This window comes from Chenopodium album, chromosome 25, assembly GCF_948465745.1.
Source record: "Chenopodium album chromosome 25, dcCheAlbu1.1, whole genome shotgun sequence".
In the NCBI taxonomy this organism is placed as follows: domain Eukaryota; kingdom Viridiplantae; phylum Streptophyta; class Magnoliopsida; order Caryophyllales; family Amaranthaceae; genus Chenopodium; species Chenopodium album.
The window spans coordinates 36,447,074-36,470,423 of record NC_137858.1 but is presented as its reverse complement, the minus strand read 5'-3'; the positions used below and the strand labels follow the sequence as shown (position 1 = coordinate 36,470,423).

General features: G+C 36.9%; 1 protein-coding gene and 1 pseudogene across 1 annotated transcript; both read right to left on the bottom strand.

The window, feature by feature from the left end:
• Positions 1-6,864: 6,864 nt before the first annotated feature.
• On the bottom strand, positions 6,865-16,877 carry LOC145614077 (AT-hook motif nuclear-localized protein 27-like; annotated as a pseudogene).
• Positions 16,878-19,911: 3,034 nt separating this feature from the next.
• On the bottom strand, positions 19,912-21,083 carry LOC145615390 (uncharacterized). The gene is made up of 3 exons (XM_081670465.1): positions 20,666-21,083; positions 20,077-20,154; positions 19,912-19,981 (listed from the first exon to the last, which is right to left on the bottom strand). Exons 1-3 carry the CDS (start codon positions 20,828-20,830, stop codon positions 19,919-19,921), a joined length of 306 nt encoding a protein of 101 aa, XP_081526591.1. The 5' UTR covers positions 20,831-21,083; the 3' UTR covers positions 19,912-19,918.
• Positions 21,084-23,350: the final 2,267 nt, after the last annotated feature.

Genomic DNA, 23,350 nt, shown 5'->3' with positions numbered 1-23,350 from the left:
GAATAACTCTTGATGAACCGCCTGTAATAGTTCGCAAGCCCAAGAAAAGAACGTAACTCTGAGACGTTCTTAGGCTCTTCCCACTCGTTGATGGAGCGCACCTTGTCATGCTCCATCATGATCTTTCCAGCCTTGATGTGGTGCCCTAAGAAAGACACCTCTTCCTGAGCGAACGAGCATTTCTCCCTTTTAACATATAGCTCGTTCTCCCACAGTACCTGGAACACCTGTCTCAAATGCTCCAAGTGGCTTGTTAAATCATCGCTATACACGACGATATCGTCGAGATGGACGACGACAAATTTATCAAGAAATGGGTGGAAATTCTATTCATCAATATGCAAAATGTGGCCGGGGCGTTGGTGAGGCCGAAGACATCACCAAAAATTCAAAAGACCCGTAACGAGTAACGCACGTCGTTTTAGGCTCGTCGCATTCGGCGATGCGTACTTGCCAATATCCCGACCTGAGATCAAGTTTCGAAAAGTACCTGGCTTTTCCTAGGCGGTCAAGAGATCAGCGATTAGCGGGATTGGATATTTGTTCTTCACCGTTATCTTATTCAAAGCCCGATAGTCGATACACATTCGCAATCTCCCGTCGTGCTTGCGTTGGAAAAGCACAGGTGCTCCATATGGAGCCTTGGATGGCCTGATGAATCCCGCGTCTAGCAACTCTTTAAGCTGCCTCCTTAACTCCTCAAGCTCCAGTGGTGCCATCCGATAGGGTGTCATGGCTGGAGGCCTAGCCCCTGGCTCCAGCTCGATCTTGTGATCAACTTCCCTTCTAGTGGGAAGCCTTTTGGGTATTACATCTTCAAATTCCTCAAGCACTCTGGCAACTTCTGTTGGAACCTCGCTCCCACAAGGTTCGTCTTCGACTAATGTGGCCAAGAATGTTTCTTGACCCTTCTTTACTCCCTTCTCCAGCTGAATGGTCGAGATCATCTTAGCCTCGACCTCCTCCCGAGTAATAGGGACGGACCATGCTCCTTGGTCCTTCACAATAGTCATCGACCCGTCCCTTTCAAATGAGAACGGCCTCACCGAGTCCATGAACTCTAGACCCAGCACAAGAGAGAAGTCGTCCATGTTGACGACGGTGAGGTCTACGGTGCCACTCCACTCACCCAAACAAAGAGGCACCTTCCTAGCAATTCCAAGGATAGGCACCGGTGAAGCATTTACGGTCTTCAGTGTGCTTGGCTCCTTTGTATGCTTAACTCCCAGCTAGCTCGCCTCCTCCTTGGCGATAAAGTTGTGTGAGGCACCCGTATCGACAAGTTCCCTAGAAGCCCTGCCATTTACTAATGCTTCAACAAACATTATCTTTTCCTTTGGGCGGGGAAGTGTGCTTACCTTGACAATATCGTTGCTCCCCTCGGCCTTGAATGTAGCCTTAACACTCCCCATCATGCGCAACGACCCCATCTGCGCCTCGTCTCCCGTCGACTCGCCACCCGAATAGATAATGGCATTGAGCCTTTGTCGTCCTGGGCATTCCCTAGCCCAATGTGGCCTTCCGCATAGGAAGTAGTCTCGATGCTTGCTTTTGTCCGACGAGGAAGAAGTGGATGATTGGCCCTTGCCCTTATCCTTATCCTTCCTCTCGAACCGATTATTGCAGTTGCTACTGCTTCGGTCGGTGGGTTTTGCTCCCCCGCCTTTTCCCTTGTTGCTGCCACCTCTGCTATCCTTCTTTGCATCCTTGTATTCGAGCGAGGATTCGGCCACGGTTATAGCCTCAGCAAGCGTCTGCACATTCCTCCACTCTACTTCTTGCTGGGCCCAAGGTTGTAGCCCTCCGATGAAATAGATGAGTTGATTCTCCTCCGAGAGATTGTCGATCTCGAGCATCAATGTAGAAAATTGTTAGATATACTCCTTGATGGTGCTGCTGTGCTTGAGATCCCGCAACTTCATCATTGAGAGCTTCTTGGCATTCTCTGGGTAGAAATGCCGCTTGAAATCCTTCTTGAACTCGTCCCAAGTACTGATGGAACAAGTCCCCTTCTTGATATCTAGCTCTCGGCATCATCTCCAAGATACATGGTGGCAGCGTTGATCTTGGAAGCTTCGCTTTCCAAGCGCATAGCGTCGAAGTATTTTTCGACGCCCCATAGGAAGTTATCAATCTCCCGTGCATCTCTCTTCCAATGGAATTTTTGTGGCTTAGGGACCTCCATCTTAAGCCCCGCGTTAATGGTAACGCCCTCGGTTACCGCTGCCTTATGGTAAAGAGCGAGTTTCTCCTTGAGGACCTCATTCTCCTTCTTCAAAGCGAGGAAATCCCCCGAGAACTCCTCACGCAACTTGGTTAGCTCGCACATCATCTTGTCTACGACTTGATTAGCGAGTGTGTTAGCCTCTGTTGTACGCTCCAAGCCCAACTCCTCAAGTCGGTTGTCTAAGTCAACCACTTGATCTTTGAGCGATGACACGTTAAGCTCTACCTTGCCGATGGCGTCGGACAAGCCCCCCATGGCTAGTTCAAGCTTGGTCGTCTTCTCGTCCCCTTTGTGCACTCACTTCTCAAGCTTCTGGAGGGCTTGAGAAATGACCTCAGACTCCCCACCTTCGAACACTTGTGATGCGCTAGTCTCCTTGTTCTTGCCCATCGTCTCAGCACTTACTTCTCTTTCGTAGGATACAATGCTAGCTAAGCCAACAGAACGTCGCCCCACACGACCGTTGCTGCTCTGATACCACGTTGTCACGTGCTGGCTGATCCCCTACGTCTTTTGCACGCGCCCACTAACTTCCTTCCCCAAGGTTGCTAGTCAAGGCTTACCCCGAGTATTGCTTATAGCAAGTATGGCAACGAAAGCTAAAGTAAGTGAGTAAGTAAGCACAAGTGAGGGAATAAGTTTAAGAAAACTTTTTATTGCTTGAGAGAGAGTGTTTACAAATGCTTGGATGGATTACAAAATGAGGGGAAGGTCCCTGTTTATAGGCCTCCCAAGTAACTAGAATGTTCTACTCTAGATCCTTCTAACCTCCTCAAATGGAGGGTCCTAGAAGCTAACTTTTCTAGAGCTTTCTATACATTTCTGATCACCTACTCATATGTACATCTTTTCGGAGGATTCCAAACTACTCTAGAGATTACAAGTATGTACAAGAGAAACCTAGAAACTTCTAGAAGCTTCCGGACGCATCCCGAGTCTCCTAGCGTATTCTGGAAGGTTCTGGACTTCTCCTTGAAAATCTGGCTGCACCATTGTGTTCCTTGGGTCCAAAAAACGGTGGACCACCAAGTTTGGGCTCATTTGGATTCCATTTGGTCTCCCAAATGACCCATTATTGTGTTACTGTCAATGCGGTGTTCACTAGAATTCCAGCAGGGGTCGGTGCTATATAAAGCTCTATAGGGGGAAGGTGCTTACTAGCACCCATGGGCATCTCCCTTGGCCCAAGTTGTTGCCTACTTCCCATACGACCGCATTGACGCTATCAAGGGTGTGGGATATGAGTCGTGACATGCTCCCCCACCCAAGTCTTGACGACCCCGTCAAGGCCGTCCCTCGAACTCGGAGATCTTGTCCCTTGTCAGCGTCAGTGTAAGTAATCAATCGATGAGAAACAGTCGGATATAAATGTAAGTCGTGATCAATGGTACCCTAAACATAACGAAGAATGCGTTTCAATGCCTCATAATGAGGTTCCCAGGGATCATACATAAAAAGACACACCTGTAGTACCGCATAGGCAATATTTGGCTTGGTGAAAGTGAGATACTGAAGAGCACCTGCTAAACTGCGATACAAAGTAGGATCCCGAAAAGGTGGTCTTGCATCTGCACTAAGTTTAGACTTAGTGTCAACTGGAGTGGCTGCCAGTTTACAAGAGGCCATACCTGCACGCTCTAAAATATCCTGTGCATACTTTTCCTGTGAAAATAGCAAATAAGAAGGAATACGAGTCACTGCAATCCTTAAAAAATAACTCAGAGGCCCCAAGTCAGACATAGGAAACTCAGTTGCAATTGAGATATGATCCATGTGCGCAACCTGTCAGATGAAGTAGCTAAAATAATATTATCAACATAAAGAAGCAAATATGACATATCATCACCCTGCCGGAAAGTAAAAAGAGAGTTGTCACTCTTAGCAATGACAAAACCCAATTTGATTAGAAAATTTGCAAAACGCTGGCCTTTCGGAGCCGACAAACATGAGAGAGAGCTCTCCGATCAATAAAGCCCGGGGGTTGATGCATATAAACAGTTTCCTGCAAATCACCATGTAATAAGGCATTTTTGACATCTAATTGATGTATTGACCACTTTTTAGCCAAAGCTAAACTAAGAACGGTTCGAATAGTGGCCGGTTTAACTACCAGACTGAAGGTCTCATCACAATCCACACTAATTTCCTGCGACCTGCCATCACATACAAGACGAGCTTTGTGCCTTTCAAGGTCACCATTAGACTTGTATTTATGCTTAAAAAGCCACATACAATTAACAACATTCACCCCCGTAGGCCTAGGTACCAACTCCCATGTCCCTGTTTTAATCTGTTATTGATATTTAATAGACTTAGAACTATAAAATGGTGAACTATAACCCTAGGTCTTTTTGTTAATTGTTTTATTCCTATTTTATTTTAGACTACTTTTCTATTCAAATTTCATGATTTGTTTAGTTTCTCCAATTTCTTGAGGTTGTGGATTTGACCTTACTTACCCTACTACATTGTTAGTTGGATTTGTTAGGAATTTATTTTTGACAGGTGTACGACAACCTATCAAAACACACTTATTGACACCTTTGAATTACCAACCCATGAAAGGAGGCAACCCTTTAGCCCATCAAGGGTAGCCCTTCTCATCCTCTGATAGTTGACATCACAAAAAAGACGGCTATAAATCCCTATAAATACGGGTTGGTAACATTATGGCAAGGTGCTATACCAAGCACTAACTCTGAAGCCAAGAAGTTCAAGCTCTTCTTCTGGCATTCAGGAAAGATTTCAGAACGACATTTCCTTTCTGTCAGTGTTGATGCTGTGTGGAAGAGACAAAAAAAGAAATCGAATACTTGGGATGCAGCAATAGCATGGTCAGCAGAGGATAATAGTCTACAGCACCTTCAGAACGCGACCAGGGTATTTGTTACCAATTCAGATCAGGCGGAAGCTCTTGCAGTTCTTCACGCAATTAAAGAGATACCACAGGAGTACTTGAACATAGTAATCAAAACTGATTATGTAGTTGTTGTACGAGCACTCCAAGAACCAGCAAAGGCAACGGAAGATTTGAGGAGCATAGCAAAAGAATTCATTAGCAGAGCCAAAATGAGGAACTTCGTTTTCTGTATTAAAGTTGATAGAACATCTGTATCTAGAGCCCATCTCCTGGCAGTCAAATGCAGAAGAGATGGATAGATGTTCCGATCTATTTTTCCACTGTCAAGGAAAAAAAAAAAACATTATGGCAAGGTATCTTATTCATCAATCTCACAAAAATCGTAACAGCCCGACCTTAAATAGGTTGTTACCTAAGAACTCATTACATTATTATCTCACTACATTTAGCTTATAATAAACTTCAAAACAGAACTTAGGGCCTGTTCTCATTGACTGAACTCAGCTGAACTGAACTGAACTAAACTTATTAGAGCTGAATTCAACTGAAATGAATATTTTATAAGAGAAGGAAATTAGGAGCTGAACTGAACTGGACTTATTAGAGCTGAACTGAATTGAACTGAATTGAATATTTTATAAGAGAAGGAAAGTAGGAGCTGAATTGAACTAAACTGAACTTATTAGAGCTGAACTGAAAATAATCGTATAAGAACAAACCCTTAGCCTTATGAAAATCATTAATTAACCTTAGATAGTATTAATAATATATAAATTCCTAACAAATACAACTGAACTCAAATAATCTCAACACAACAAATCTCCTTTGGCATAATCATGAAACTTGATCAAATCTCAGCTTTCACAATAACTGTAAAACAACTTAACAAAGCCTGCCTCCACCAGGCCATGTTTACAGAACAAATATAGAAAACTGAGTACACACGGTCAAACCAAAAGTTTTTTTAAGTGGCTTAACATACTTTCTTTGTTTGACGTAGATATTCAAACACTTTAAACATAACAAATGGAAAACCTAATTCAAAGCGTACTAAAAATCTATCTTGCAAACTTCTATGAAAATGTCACACTCTAAAACATATTTATGAAAAAATCAAACATAAACTTAATTAATGGAACAAATTGGAACAACTTACATAATACTTATAGTCACAACAAATATTTTGAAAACATAATAAACCTCTTGTTTATAAGCACTTATCAAACAGATCAAATCGTAATTAGGTTCACTGATTTAGGCTAGTTGCCCATTTTGTGTATCTGATATACTCCTGACAATTGTTTGCTGCAATAGAATGACGATTCTGCAGTCGAGTTCAAATGCTAACCATGCTGCCATTTCGTTCCTCAAACCAGACCAGATATGTTAGTACAAGTGATGCATAAAAAGGTATGTAATTCCAATCCTACCTTTACCTGTTTCAGTTTAGAATTCACATATACGATCACATCTCAGACTTTATTTGTGGTTTTAATTAGTTTCAAAGGGCATGGTATGCTGGCACCTTTCACAGCTTGGTGGCAAATGACCGGAACAAATCCATTGGTGATAGTCGAGTATGAGGTAGATTCTTCAATTTGTACTTCTAATAACCGTATCATAATATCTAGAGGTTCTATTAAGCTCTCTCTAAGATACTTGAGAGTAAAAGTTATAATGTGGTGCTTTTGTACATACTTGTTTTCGACTTCTTTTTTTTTTTTTAATGAATGAATGAACAAATATAGTTAGCAATATGAAACTGAAGACAGTCAAGTGAAGAACAGAAATCAGAACAATTGTTTGAGCAGAAAAACCTGCTTCCAAAGGCAGTACTAGTTTGTGCTTCGCATTTGATCTACCTCTCAAATCCTAACTACTCAATTCAATCAATCAATTAATCAAAACCAACCAGCTATATATTTTACTAGTACTAGTAATAGAAAAAGTAAACTAAAATGGTGGACGAGGAGCAGCTGCACCCCAACCCATTAGACCATGATGATCACCACCACCTCCAGCCACAGGAAACCCGTAACCACCTCCACCACCCGTAGTACCGCTACCTTCTCCTCCTCCTCCTGCTGCTGCTGCTGAAGGATGATCAGGTGGCACCTGCACATCCTCCTGATGATCATCTAATGGCAGTCTTTCGAAAACTGCATTAGAGAATGAGGCTGCCATCAGCATGACAGGCCCAGAAGCGAGCAGCGGACCCACCACGCAGCCCCCTACCACCTGCCCTTGCCCTCCTGACAAAAATATGGACAAGCCTCCTGCCCCAGGGGGCGCAGGAGGGGGCAGTACAGTCCCTGTAATCGACAGTATCTCGAACCTCCCGTGTAGTGTGGCGACGCTGCTACTGTCTGCAGGCTGGCGCAGGGTAACATTCATGACAGTACCAGTCCCACTGATGACACTTACTCCTCTCCCCCTCTTTCTGGCATATGCTGAAAGTGATTCCATAACATCTGCACCCGAAGACACCTCCAACATGTGAGATCTCAGCGCGTTGGGGGTGTCTCGGGTGACTACAATAGGTGGTTTAGGCTTGTTTTTGGATCCAGAAGGCCTGCCTCGAGGCCGTCTCATCGGTCCTCCTCCTCCACCACCAGAGCTTGTTGCTCCTCCAGCAGCTGCAGGATCTGATCTGTCGACGTCTGCAGACTCAGAAGTGGTCTGAGACTCTGAAGGCTGGTTATTGTTGTTGTTGTTGTTGTTCTGCAGAAGTTGATGCAGATAAGACGAGTGCGATGCACCTGATCCCATAAGTCCATGTCCATGCCCTCCTCCTCCATCATAACCCGACATGATTCCCAAAACATCTACTATTCTACCTTCGATAAATCAATCAATACTACTAATCAAGTATTAATCTTTTTAGCTTGCTGATTTTTTATACACATAAAAACTTGAATAAAAATAAAAATGCACTGCTGATCTGATCTTCCTCTTCCTTGTTTCAACAACGGCGAATTCAACAAGCTTGATCTTCACTATACTCTAGCATCTTCTTGGATCTTCTTCAACAACGTTGACAAAAATAAATCTGTTTTGTATTTCTTGCCAACTTGTAGTTTTTTGCTTGAGCTTTGACCAAGAAATATTTTTTAAAAAAAAATGTAAATAAATATGTTTTGATCTGCAAACTGCAATAGTAATGCCCTTTGAGTTGAGACTTTATTATGCATCAAGTGTGCAGATCCAATAGTAGAATACTAACTAGTATATATTTACGCCAATGACGTATTTACATATACATACATTTGATACATACGGTAACAAATATATATTATCACTCATTACGGCGTACCTACTATGTTTACTATAAGGATGAATTAGGTTGGCCGTTTCTAATACGAGAATTATCCCCTAGCAAAATAATAAGAACTAGTTAGTAGGATATCATTCTCCTATACATAGTAAGTATGATAAGGAGTTTTCATGGAGTTTTCTAGTCTTAAACTCATGCGCATAAGAGTTAAGTGACTTTTATTGTTATGTTTAGCCAACCCCGTTTTCGAAAAAAAAAAACAAAATAAACGTATATTTTATTGTATTTGGTCCCTTGCTTTTATTTGACCCATGTTTATTATTATTATTTCATTTTAAGAATAAGACATCCACATTCAAATTAGTAAAAATAAATTTAAAATAAAAAAAGACATTCAAAGTTTCAAACTTGTTTTGTCTTGGTAGGACATTTTCAAATGATGATTTGTGTCTGTATTTCTTTATTCTATCAATGTTTATTTTTTAAGAAAAAAATAAATTAAATAAATAAATAAATAAATAATATGTAGTAGAATTGTTGAAAAATATTCTAAGGGTTAAAGTATTGTTTCTAATTAAGAAATTGAACGTTTGATTTTGTTAGACTCTATTCTTTTGAATATATTTCAAAATGTTTGTTACTTTAGTACTTTACTTAGGGTATGTTCTCTTACGTTGAAATTCAGTTCAGTTTTGCTCAATCCAGTTCAGTTCAATTCAGTTCAGTTCAGTTCAGCTCAGCTCAGCTCAGTTCAATTCAGTTCAGTTCAGCTCCTAATTTCCTTCTCTTATAAAATATTCATTTCAGTTCAGTTCAGTTCAGCTGAGTTCAGTTCAGTTCAGTTCAGTTCAGTTCAGTCAATGAGAACAGGCCCTATTAGTTGAACTCCATCATCATTGCTACTACTTTTGTTTCTTATTATTATTTATGATAGAAGGAGAGGTATTATTTGAAATACACAAAAATTCTTTTGTTGTAAATAATAAGAAACGAAGATAGTATAACTATAATAATCAATTCAATTCTATATTTTAATTTAGTACGCCCCATTTCAATTCAACTTCATTCTTTTTAAAAGAATAGAGGTTAATCCTTGTGTCCCTTTATTTTAATGAAGAAAAACGTTGCCTTGTAAAAATTTAGTAAACTAATGCTAATTTTTACTAACTCCGTTTCTTTTTAGTTGACACATATTCCTTTTTAGGAAGTTTCTTTTTAGTTGACACGTTTCGTTTTTGGGTAAATTTTTTACCTTGCATTTACAAGCTACCCCACTTGCTTTTTCATTCTCTATCACTCTCTCTCCTCTCCTTAATATATGTGCCTAAATCAAACGCGTCAACTAAAAAGAAACGGAGGAAGTATATTGTATCAAACCCTACTATATTCCCTTTTAAATAATAGACCTTGGTGTTCAGAGAACCACAAGGACGGGGATGAGAATCGATCTCAGGATCTTCTGGAAGCGGGAGGGAAGCTGTGACCACTTGAGTTATTCCTCTACTCTCTGATTTTCATTAGTAAACACTCATGCCAATCAACAATTAGTAATGATATTATACAGAGTATTGAGTATATATATTGAAATGGGGTGAAAATAATAGATAACAAGTCTTAGGGCCTGTTCTTTTTCGCTTATTTTCAGTTCAGTTTAGGTTCAATAAGTTCAGTTCAGTTATTTCAATTCTTATCTTAATTTCCTTCTCTCATAAAATTTTCAGTTCAGTTGAGTTCAGTTTTTAATTTTCTTCTCTCATAAAATATTTAGTTCAGTTTAGCTCCAATAAGTTCAGTTTAGTTCAGCACAGTTCAATCAAACAGAACAGGTCCTTAAAGTCTATATTTTCTTACTTAAATATATAGTGGAGTATCTCAAAAAGCTATATATTTGTATATCTAAGTTTAACAAGATTATTTAACATACACTTTTAATTCGTACCAAATGAAATCTTGCCCTAATGACATACAAGTATATAATTATCAAAAGAAGTAAATGAATCCCTTCTTTAAGCTTATTATATTTTGTGATTCATAGCTTAAAAAAATAATTTTATAATGAGAAAAAAGGAGGGAAACGAGGAAAGTCCAAAGAGACAAGAAAACACAAGGCAAAAAGCCAGGTGGAAAAGGGAGCAAGGCGTGTTCACGTGCGGTCAAAAAGTCAAAGGAAACAAAGAGAGTGGTGAGGTGTCAGACCACGTGGACGTTGCCGGGACATTGGAACTTGGTCAAGATCTCATCATCCTCCCAATCTCCTATAGTCCCATCTCATCTTATACTTATGTTACACCCTCCCATGTTCATTGCATCTTCACCCATTTTAGATATCTAGGGACACTCACCACAAAGTATGTAACTAATTTTTTAAGATTTTACATCTGAGAATATGATATGTTGATTGAATATATCATATAGTTTAATAAATGATAATATGTTCAAATTTGTTACTCCTTCCATTTCATTAAGATTACATAATATTTAATTCTTTACGAGATCACTTAAAATCTTGATTTTTAAACTTTTTTTGTGATTGTACAATGGTAGTTTGGGGAAATATATCATAAAACTAGTAGATCAAACTAAATGATACATGTAGATCAAGGAGCGGAGGGATGATTTGTCCCTCCATCTTTCTCATGAGTGATCTGGATTCGATCCTCACCCCAACTATCCTGTAATAGGAGGGACACGCCCCGTATCTTACTGTCTTTAAAAAGGAAAAAAAAAAAACAAAATGATACATCTATTTATATAAATAGGACAAAGAGAGTAGTCGTTAGCGTAATGTTAAAGTCCTTATAATAAAGCAATCGGACCTTTCCTACACTCTAAGTAAGGTGGTCTGGCACCTTATTAAATTATAGATAGGCATGGAGCATGGTCTTGGATAAGGGTCATAGTCTTCATCAAGCATTCAACTTGGAGTCATATATTGCAAGCTTTGGAATTATTTGAACTAATATGCCAAAACAATAAATACGGAGTAACACATAATTATAATTTACCTTACTATTTTTAGAGATTGGTTTTGGAATTTTGGAAGGGGAAAGAGGTAGAGATCTTGAGACAAGACTTGTGGATGGGGTTAAATTTGACTTTAAAGACAGTGAGGCTCCACGGCTTCAAGTGTGGGAAACAAAGTTGGTTTAGACTTGAAAGCACAAGTAAAACCCAGTATAAACTAACTGGGTTTTACTTGTGTCAAAAAATAAAAAAATAAAAAAATAAAAAAAAAGTAACTGGGTTTTACGATAATTATTAGCATCAATCCACAGCCATAATTACCGACTTGTTTTTTTTTTCTTTTTTTGAAACAAATTACTGAGGACTTTCAGTCTTCATCCATTGCCAAAATATTGTCTCATTTGTTTAAACACTTTTCAATACAATACTTATAATTAAACTCTATGTTTATAATAAAAATAAAAATAAAACAAAAATTTGAAACTACACAATAAAGAAATTAAATAATTACCCACATAAGCATTACGGAGTTAACATATATTCATATAATATTGTTGTATTTTCACGGTTCAAATAAAGTCATTTCAATACCAACTCAATACGGGACAACATTTTCAATAAAGAAGAGTATTTCTGTATTTGAATACCATGACGTTAAATCCTACCCTACTCGTAAATGCATAATAAAGACTCCGGGATGATAATATAAATTGGGATCAAATCTCGTCCACCGCCCTCGAAAATGGTAAATAAAGGAGCATATGGGATGAGTAGTAAGGCGCAGCGGCAATGAATTAAATTACACAAGTGGCGATGCGTTGTCCGACAAAATGAATCCCTGTGATTTGGTTTACTTTGCACATTTTTATAAACCAACTTTTTTTTTTTTTTTTTTTTACTTTGTCGTATGCGGAATGTAATGAGGTGGGGGTATGCTCTTGACTTTGCATCTTCCTAATTGGCTATTTTAATCATCATTAACTAACATGATTAGGAGAACCTAATGCATGCCCTTTGAATTTCATCATCATGCATTGCTTCTACCACTCTACCATAACCGTAATTTCCGTGTTTCCACTTTTCAATAGCCAACCCTTCTACTGTTTCAATCTAATGCAACAATTACCACTCGTGTCGTGTCGCCTTAAACAAATAAACACTACAGTTTCAGTTACGTGCGAAACTATCGCCCAAAAGTACAAATCAGCCACGCGTGTTAGGATCCTCTATTGTGCAGATGCTCGGCCTGTAGTATGGTATCATAGGAATGGCATACAATATTGAACATACAATGAGAGGGGGGTAGGTCAGCCTCTATAATATGGTGATGCACATACAATGAGAGGGGTAGGTCTGCTAAACATAACACTGCACACATAACAATAACAGCAAGAAAATAGCTACAGTGAGATCCCCGGAACACAATATACACCGTCTATTTAGAAAATGATTTAACTTCATCTAATATAGATGCAAATATGCAAACATCTTAAAGATTGAGATCCTAAAATTGTAATCATAAGACTAGGGTTTTCCAACAGCTGTGACAAATGTTTTTGACAGTAGTGTAAACGTCGAGTCACAGATAGGGGTCCTTATATCTCTCAAAATATTAAAGACAGTGCATAATGCCGCAATGCCATCAAGGTATATTTCTCAAATCTCAATCATTCTCATTCCATCATCACAAGGGAGTAGGGACACATATTCACCTTCAGCATCAGCATGGTTCAGGTCTCCATAAGCATGTGAACCTGTTTCTGTTTTTGTGTTCAACTTTCCCTTTTCTTCAATTTACCTGCTTTCTTTTTTGTTCCTCTTTTTCATGTCTAAATCTCCTACTTTAGTGTTGAACTTACACACAGTTAGACAGAGTAATTGCGGGAAAAAAAAAAAAAAAAAAAAAAAAAAAAAGGTTTTAAAACCTCCCTCCAAGTCTCCAACCCTGCCCTGTCAACTATTTGAAGTAATTGCTACGGAGTATATTGGAATCTGTACCTCCTATTAACTCACAAGTAACATACATTTCTTACCAGTTAGGCTAAAATTTATAGTCAAATCAACCACTTCTAAGTTCTAACAATAATTTATTTTGCAGAGGGAAGATGATCAATAAGTTTCCAGATACCTAACATATCTCTACTAAAGGCAACAAGAGCCTTCCAATACGATACTTATCAAGGAGAAAATCCCAAAACATAGTCCCAATTGCATAAACAATGACTACAATCCCACTGCTAAGCTTTATGCGCTCCTAATCCAACGTTCATGGACACAACAACAACTGTGGCTTTGTATAAACAGGATCATCACATGAAGACAGGAGCCAAAACAGGCTTACTTGGTTTCTGCCTGTGAGCAGACTCCCGAATTTTATGTGCATCAGATGTAAGTGGCAGATATAGAGTTGCCAGTCCAAAGTTGTAAAAGAGGAAAAAAAAAAAAAAAAAAAAAAGTCATACCTGCCACAATACTATTAATATTCAACATGTGTGAGCATATTGATGAGGTTCACAAAAGATTAAAAAAAAGGCAAGCAAAACCTATTAGAAGGTTAAGAATAAACTCTGATAAAAATGAAAATGAAGATGGTGTAAGCTCTAAGGCTTATGTTGCACTTTCTCCATCTCCACATCAATTCATGCATACATAATCTACTTGTGAGATTATGGTCTCTCTAGCGAAGCAAAACAGAAAGCAACTCAACTATGCTGCAATACTGAATACGGATAATTGCATCCCCATCTCCAAAATATACAGGAATACAGCAATTTCTTCCTAACAGGCCATCTCAGTCACCAAGTCACAAACTCACAATTATACAACACCAGATATAAATCAGCAAAGGCCTTGATTTCATTTCTATCTCACCAAATCCACATAAGTCAGAATTTTCTTAGGCTCATAAGAGCACTAAATACTTAAATTAAGCAGCTTCCCACCCTCTCTCTCTCTCTCTCTCTCTCTCTCTCTCTCTCTCTCTCTCTCTCTCTCTCTCTCTCTACTCAATAACGCCATTCAACTCAAGTTTTTTGCACTTGCTGACAAAACAATATGCAAGGTTCCACTACCATAGCTTAAGAAAGGGGAAGACTGCAGGGAAGAGAAGTAAAACAAATAGGGGAAAAAAAATTTCTACAGTTGTTAAATAACAGTTTTTACAATTAAAAATAAAATAATATATATATAGGAATTTTTTGGTTAAAAATCTAGTAAATGTCAATCAAAATTCATCCAACAAAGAGAATACTTAAAGTCCTCAACCAAATTACCATGCACCACCAACCCTTATAAAAAAATAAAATTTTGTTGAAGTTAAAATCATAGAAATGATGAAATGGGGAGGCAGATTTCATATTGAAAGTAATTCACCTTCAAAGAAGTAGGGGGTGGGATTCATCCTAGTCTATACTTGAGGACTATAACTGCCCATTACATACATATTTGTCTCTATTGGTTTCTGGTGTGAGGAAAGTAATAAATATCGAAGGTGAAAAAAATTCATGTCATTGCAAAAGGATGGCGAAAATCATTACTTGATTGCATCTTTTATATAAAAGTACATAGAAGTGGATAACACTGAACTCACTAAACCATAACCTCCTCTACATCCTTGTTACACCAAATTAATGAGAGAATGACAGACATTCTAATAAAAACGTCAAACTAACAGAAATTCCTTAGAAGAGAAGTCAAACTCAGGTTAGGGAACGAGAAAAGACTGAAGCGACGTGATGTGATATCAAAACTTAGGAAGAGAAGGAACAGAAAACACTCTTACAGATGCCAAACCAAATCCAAAGCTGAATCTGACAACACACTTTTATACACAAGATTACGAGAATATCAATTGCTCAAAATTATCACCCAATTATGTCACATTCATCCTCTAAAAACCTATAAAGATTGGATATTTTGAATATTTCCTATTATGCCATTGACAAAACCATCTCACTTTAAATAGAAAACAGGAGCAACACTGAAAGAAACTAGATTATCCAGAATTATATGCTTAGTTAGTGATCTCAAACTGGATCTTTAACTTGAAAGCTAGGCGATACTACAACCAACCTCACAGGAAGGACATCAGTCTCTTAACCAACTAAATGTAAAACTTCCTCTTCATAGTATATTAGTATCATACAAAATCACCAGCATAATGAAATTTTATAGTAAGTAATGAATTTGGGAACAATCAACAACCCCAATGAAGATGAAGAATGCCCAACACCTAATAAGACCTCAGAATGCCAAGTTGGTGATTATTAAAACCATCACTTACAATTGTTCACTTACAATTTTCAATTTTATAATAATTTCCCAAAAATTGGCTTGAAAGTGTGGATTATTCAATTTTGGATAATTTTCAACATTTTCGAACCCGAAAAGGGAAGAGGTTGGGGTGCTTCTCATGGACATCATGACACCCCGAAATCCATTTGGGTGGTTGAAAACGTCCATTTTGCCTTTAAACTGCCCGTTTGACCGTTTACAACTTACATCTCCCTTCATCAACTCAAGACCACCAGGGGACTTTATATAACCAGCAGTGGTCATATATGGCTCTAAATAGCACTATATGACCGCAGGATGCATCTGCCGCATCCCCTACAATCCTAATAGATTTCAACACTAGATTATGAAACCTTTGAAATTGGTCTGATATTGTGTATTATAGCCCACAATGTTGGACATTTTTTACTTTTCTACTTTTTTGGACCCCAAAAAGAAAAGAAGTCAGGGTAATTTCCCATGGCCCCACAAGGTAGAATTGTCAATTTAGCCGTTACATAAATGCCTCAACTCATAAACTTAAGGCCGCCATGGGCTTTTAGTGGATGTATATGATTCCAAACAACATTATATACCCTCTCAAAAGTTTTTGACGTCAGATCTGAAACCTGCAAAATTGGCTTAATATTTTATATTTATAATCTTCAAATTTTACTTTCGGAGAACATTTGTGGACACAACCAGATTATGCATCAAGGTGATGCTCGGGGTTCCCAAAGGACCCCAAGAGGCCTACTTGGTGTCCGAAACTATCTCTAAGATGCCTTGGCTTACCCTTAGTTATCATGTCTTAAGATGCCTTGTAATGCTTTGGCTTAGCCTTCTCAAATTATAACCAATCAAAGTTATCGCATCACATATTCAATAATTTCAAGTAGTCTGGCACTCGAGAAAAAGTAGCTGACTGTCTTGGTTGGTCTAGTTGTTTCCATTTGGTCTAGTCTGGCACCCAATATACTTCATAAAGAGCTTGATTAAAGCTTGCATACAACTTGATAAAACTTGAACCAAAATCATATAATATACACTAAAAGAGGTACAGCAACTTTAAGTTTCAACAAAGGGATTCACTCAAGTCAGATCTTGTAACAACAGTAGTGTTTATCCTCCCACCCTACAATGACAACCAAGCCATACTAATTATTCCATCTAAGCATAAACCGATACACAGATAAACACAGCTAACTGCTCTCAACCACAGCAAATCCTTCTACATTTAAAACTCTCCAGATTTTTGTAATATGAAGCACAAGGCCCATTTCTACGTACAAGTTACATTCAAAGTATGTGTGAAATTCTCAAATCTCAACCATCAAGAACAATATAAATAGCCCCTCTTGAACAGCATGTGAATTCTAACTCTTAATATATAAATTAACAAAACAATCCCCATTGTAATAGAAGCAAGTACAAACAAGTACATTATCCTGTACCAAAGGGGCTATTTAAACTTGGTCATTATCCAACGAGTTCACACACAGTTTGTCCCATAACTGTATCTAGAGTCGAAGTATCTTCAAAATAAGCCCCATAGTCACACTAAAGGGTTAAGAAAATCTTTTTAAATCTCAATTTGGTGCTCCACCAGATGTATTATCTTTTTTATTATGGTCCATAGACAATCCAGATACCATAGGCCTTTTTTCTAAAGATGCAGAGAAAAGTTGCAGGAACTTTTGGCTACTTTAGGAAAACGGAGGCTAGACATTTCAGCAATCATAATTGACTTTAGATACTGTTGGAAAGTAGCTAATTTTTATAGTAAGGAAGACAGAAATAAGCTAAATAGTTTAGGTTCTCTAACTAAGTTGCTAATTTTTTTTCTTTATTATAAAAACGTCACTAGATAGATTAATTTCTTTGCTGGAGTAACTTAAGGGTTCAGCAACTTTTGCTTTATAAATCACTGAAAAGTTCAGCTGCTCTTCTATGTTATCTTTCCAAGGACGAAAGGCAGAAACCCATCCTCCATAAAACCTTTGCTTTCTTGCATTATCCAAAAACTCTTAAACAGATAAAAGAAACAGGAGGGAAAAAATATAAAAAATAAAAAATAAAAAAGCATGGGGCAAGGACTTTTTAGAAGAAACTGAATAAAAAATATAGCACAGCATTCACATATGCACATTTTACAGCACATCACCCCTAAGGAGAAAAGATATTGTTTCTGTTCAAAAAAGCAACCACAAAAACACCCTCATAGTTTCATACAATAGCACCAGCACAAGGTATGCTAAATTGTCCCTTTAAGCCCCTTCAGACCGACCTATAGGCTATAACTCCATAGCTGAAAATCTTACCATTTCTCTCTTACCACAACCAAATATAGCACGCCTATCACCACAAATTATCTTCCCTTATTCCTCCTAAAATTTACATAAAAAAAACTTATAGCCTATCATATATGTATAACCAAAAAAAAATCCCACTAATGATCCACAGTATTCCCATAGTTCCAAACAAGTTGTTCCAAAGATATGTAAACAGCTCATAATATTGTAAGTGCAATGAAACCATCCCAACATCCCAAATATATAAGCCCACTTCATTATTCCAATCGATGGAGATCAATAACAGATAGAATCTCTTCAACAAATCACACACAAATTGTTCCATAATAGTAAGTAGATTCAATCTTTTTGCAAGAAAAAACTTCATGACTTCAAGCCATGGAAAAGATGACATTTCCTAAGTTAAAATTTCAGAATCTTTAAACATCATATCACTTTGGCGCTCCATCAGAAGTATTTTATTTTTCCCCGTGACATCTTATATGAAGAATAAACACCATAGGGCCTTTGCATTTGCAGGTACAGCAAAAGGCAGCAAAATACTTTAGCTTGCCATTATAGCAACTCAAGATTGAGTCTAATACTGCTAGATTATATCTAGTTTTCAATAACGCACATAGCAATAATGCTGGGTAAAAGATACTGGAATAGTTAAGCTACTTTGCCAAAACAAATCTAGCATTAGCAACTTTCTTTAATCAATCACAAAGGAATCTAACCCCTCTACCGAGTAGATTTATGACGACTAATCAGTAGAGCCAATTTCTTAGCACCTATTATCCTATTTAAGCTTTTTTATTATTAATAAATATGCCATTGCCCTTGCGGCATATAGGTTTTAGTGTCCAATCCAACATAAACACCACCAAGAAAAAATACTTTTGAGAGAGCATCAAATTTTGTTTTTCATTATTAACTCGATTCTTTATTATGGCAGCAAATGCCTCCAGAGTCCAGACTTATAAAGCTAAAATCCATAGCAGGAGATTCTATGATTTCTCTCAAACCATAAAAATCAAGGACATATGCCTATCAGTCTATCACCATAAGATTGCTATTCTTTTTGTTCTCCCAAAACTTACCCAAAAGACTTGTAGTCTTGTAGTTATGAAATATATACAAATTAACCCTGCATTCCTATTTTATATAAACAAGCTGTTCCAAATATATGTAAACTCCTCACAAAATGATATGGAAACATTTTCATTGGAATGTATAAACCCACTTCAATATTTAGTCAGCTAAAATAAACAGTTTACATGTGACTATCATGGCTCTCCATACTAATTGCTGAGTTGTGTAGTCAAATTTCTATACTCAGTAGAAAAATGACCAGAGCCCTACTTTATTGTTCAAAGGTGACTACTATTTATTTAAGCATTTGATGCTCCAGGAAGAATTAGCTAAGATTCATGCTGGAGGATAGAAAGTCCATTGTTAAAGGAGTACACTGTACCAAGACTGTATTACACCAACACTCCAATATGTTTCCATAGTATGTGCCCAACACACATGCAACACCTCAAACAAGCTGATAACTGAAATATAAGAGTAAAACCAACTAATGAACAACACAATCACCACATCTAATGAATCCGAATTTCATGTAATATAGAGCTAACAATGTCCCTCTCCACACAACTCAAGCCTGAACACTGCATTTGGCAACCTATAACATGTGGAATGGTACAATCATACATGGATACATACACAAGTTATTAACGAAACTATCATAAAAGTGTGAATAAAATATCATTTTTTTTTTTTGTTTATTCTATTCCATGATGTATAAATTAAATCTCACGGTTCTCCCATCAGGAAACCGAAGACAACTTTCACACACAACATAAATTTAATTAGTAAAACACCAACGACCTCTATAAGCTACATTCAAAATTAGATATTGAATATGCATAATCCACTCAGTAAACCAACATGTATAGACTCACAAAATTTAACTGGCTAACCTAAGAGCACCAGCAAAAGTTACTATCATTTTGTAAACAGTATCAACTATCCTCATTCACAGAATCCTTGGCTTTATTCTTGTTGCCATATCTTAACCCAGTTTCCTGCATTAATTCACCATCCAAAAAACCATAATCAACACTAATTTTGCTACCAAGAAAATGGAGAAAAATGGAAGGGCGAAATTCAAAAGAATTACCTGAGGATCAGGAATGGGTTTGCGTTTCTCAATGTACCTGTAAGGATCTGGCGTTGCAGCAGCAAGTGCAGCCTTTTCCTAGTTGACAAATTACCCAAAATAAAAATGATTACAGGTCCATTAGTAACACTAATTGCTGCATAATTTTATCACAGATATCTTACAGGTTCATCATAGCACCAGTCAACATACGATTTTGTCACGAACATCTTACTACATGTCCATCAAGGGTTCATCAATAACACTAATCAACGCATAATTTTGTCACAAATATCTTACTACATGTCCATCAATGTATTTTTGCCACGAATATCTTCTTATTAGACAAGAAATACCCACAAAAATGATTACGGTTCCATCAATAACACTAATTGACACATGATTTTATAAGGGTATCTCATGGATTCATCCTCAACACTAATCAACACATGATTCTGTCAAGAATAGCTTCCTACATGTCCACAACACTGATTGACATGTGATTTTACCACAAATATATTCTTATTAAACAAAATACCCACAAAATGATTACGGTTCAATGAATTACACCAATCGACGCGTGATTATCAAATCGTAAATAGAGTGATACCTCCTGTTGACGCTTGAGTTCTTGGGAAGGTTTAATCCAGAGAAAATAGGCCATAGTACCAGCTACTATCCAAGCTGCAAAATTGGAACCACCTCGCAAACCTCCCGTCGCATTTCCCACGAAGGACCTCACATTTCCCAATCTTCTTCTCCATTCATTCCTCATTTCTTCGACTTCCAATTTTAAAATTGGATTATTTCCCCCAAATCAAATTATTTATCTATTGATCATGCAAAAACCCCTATAAATTTCCAAAGCCAGATTGTTTGGGAGCAGATTCCGATTATTTCTGGGGATGTAAGAAAATAGTTGGATTAATATTAATATTAATATTAATATTAAATCAGTGATAACTGTAACTAAGTTGTAGAATATCGTGAAGAACAAGAAGGAAACCGAAACCTTGATATGGTTAGAAACCCAGAAGTATTTGGTGATCCAAAATTTGGCCACGTTTACATACTACTGTGGAAGTGTGGAGTGTGGGCTGCTTTCTTTCCACACCATTGTTTATGGGCTTTGGACTATACTTAATTAGAAAGGCTTTGGATCGTCTGGTTTCATATAGAAAATAGATCAATTCATTAAATCATATCAAGCTTCATCCCAGAGGTGTCAAAATTTCACCCGATTCAAAATCGACTCGAAAAATATACGACTTAAATTTTGACTCGTATAGACATAATAATCTAACATGAATCAACTTTAAAAATTGACCCGACCCGACCCAACCCAACCCGACCTTATCAAACTCAATCCGAACTCCCTAATACCTCTAGCTCCACCAAAGATAAGAGACTTTGGGGGTATTGAGTCATTTGAGTCGAATCGGTTTATCGTTTATTTTTATGTATACGACTACACCCACAAGGATTGAAAAAGTCCTCTTTTAATCATTACTAGTCATAAACGAATCAAATTTCCGGTACCATTGCCTTGGTGCCTGATTAAGTCTATAAAAACTCTTCTTCAACTTTCAAACAAGCTTTTCTTTCCCTTTCACTTCAAGTCCTTCTGGTTGCTCTAAATGGATTTCTTCATGCAAGTCACCTCCTAGGCTTTTCTCATGGGAAGCTGCGTGCTCTAGGTGGTAAGTAGAGAAGTTCAAGAGTTTTTTTTTAAAAAAAAAAAAATTATTTTTACATATTACTCCTTGTGTCCCATCATAATAACTGACACAGTTGACGCATAAGTCGATATCTATTTTTACTTAATTTTTATATAATTAAACATTTATGAAAACTATTTTAAAAATTGTATTATGAGACTTTATACTGTATTAATACTTATCTAACAACATAGACTCCCTCACGACTTAGCTCATTTCCAACCATGGGAAGTGGGGAGAAAAAAGCTGGTTGATTGTATCCCCGATCGTTAAGTTTCCCCTTGGTGTGGTGTTATAAAGAAACATATCTTATGATAAAAAGTTATTTTTTATTATGTTAGTAAAAAAATATAGTCAAAGTTAATACATGCATGGATAGTGAAAAAAAGTCCAACGTTCCAATTAATTTGAGATAGAGGGAGTATTTGATATGAATGAGCCAATGAGGCATAATGGCAATACAAATCACTAATGAGTATGAAGGATTTGAATTTTGATTTATTGTTATAACCAATTAAACTCAATGAAAAATTGTACCCAAAAAAAAAAAAAAAAAAAAAAACAAAAACAAAAAACTATACTCTATTTTAGAATCATTGACACGCTTTAAACTTTATGAGCATGCACATATACTAACTTTGATTATATTTTTATTGATATATTAAAACAATTATTATCATGTTAAATGTATTTAAATTCAACTTTTTTTTTTTTTTTGGTGCACATTTAAATTCAACATATGATTAAGGTGTAGTTTTACTATATATTTTTTTTTTGGTGTTTAGAGAGCCACAAGGGCGGGTGATGAGAATCGATCCCAAAATCTCTTGGAATCAAGAGGGGAGCTCCAACTAGTTTATGACTTTTTTTGTTATTTATTTATTTATTTATTATTATTATTTTTTCATTGCAAATGAGAATGATCATAAAATTCTATTTGAGACAACGAAAAGGTATTATTACCATTAAAAAAATGAAAAAACACGAACAAGGACATCTATATGTCATCATATTATAGGAAAAAAAAAGGAGTTTTGAGTGTTCCTCAAGGCTCGAGAAAGTTAAAGCGAAGTTGTGAAATCAATGGTAAGAATCTTGTCATCTCTCACAACTAAATCACTTCCTCCATTCTACGCACCACTTGTTTTGGATTTTCACAAACATTGCATCATAAATTCATAATAATCTATGTCTATATCTATACTTTATTATTATATTATATTTTATATATTATAAAGCGTTATAAAAATCGTTTATGTGCCACGTCATTCCCAAGCTTTTGATGGGTTTTGAACACTAGACCTCAAGGAAACAAGAACTACTTCCTTACCATCTTAGCCAATAACAATTGATGTCATCTACGCATATAAATATAACTATAAATGACATGATGCATCAATTGAAAAGGAAATACGAAGTAAGGAGTTTGAAAAAAAAATTAAGAGGAATAAAATCAACATTTCACAAACAATAGTGTTAAAAATTATCTTTCTATACTCTTTATCAATTAGTAACATTATTTTTAACATTTATGCATAACATACATAATCGATGATAATATATTTCATTTTGTCAAA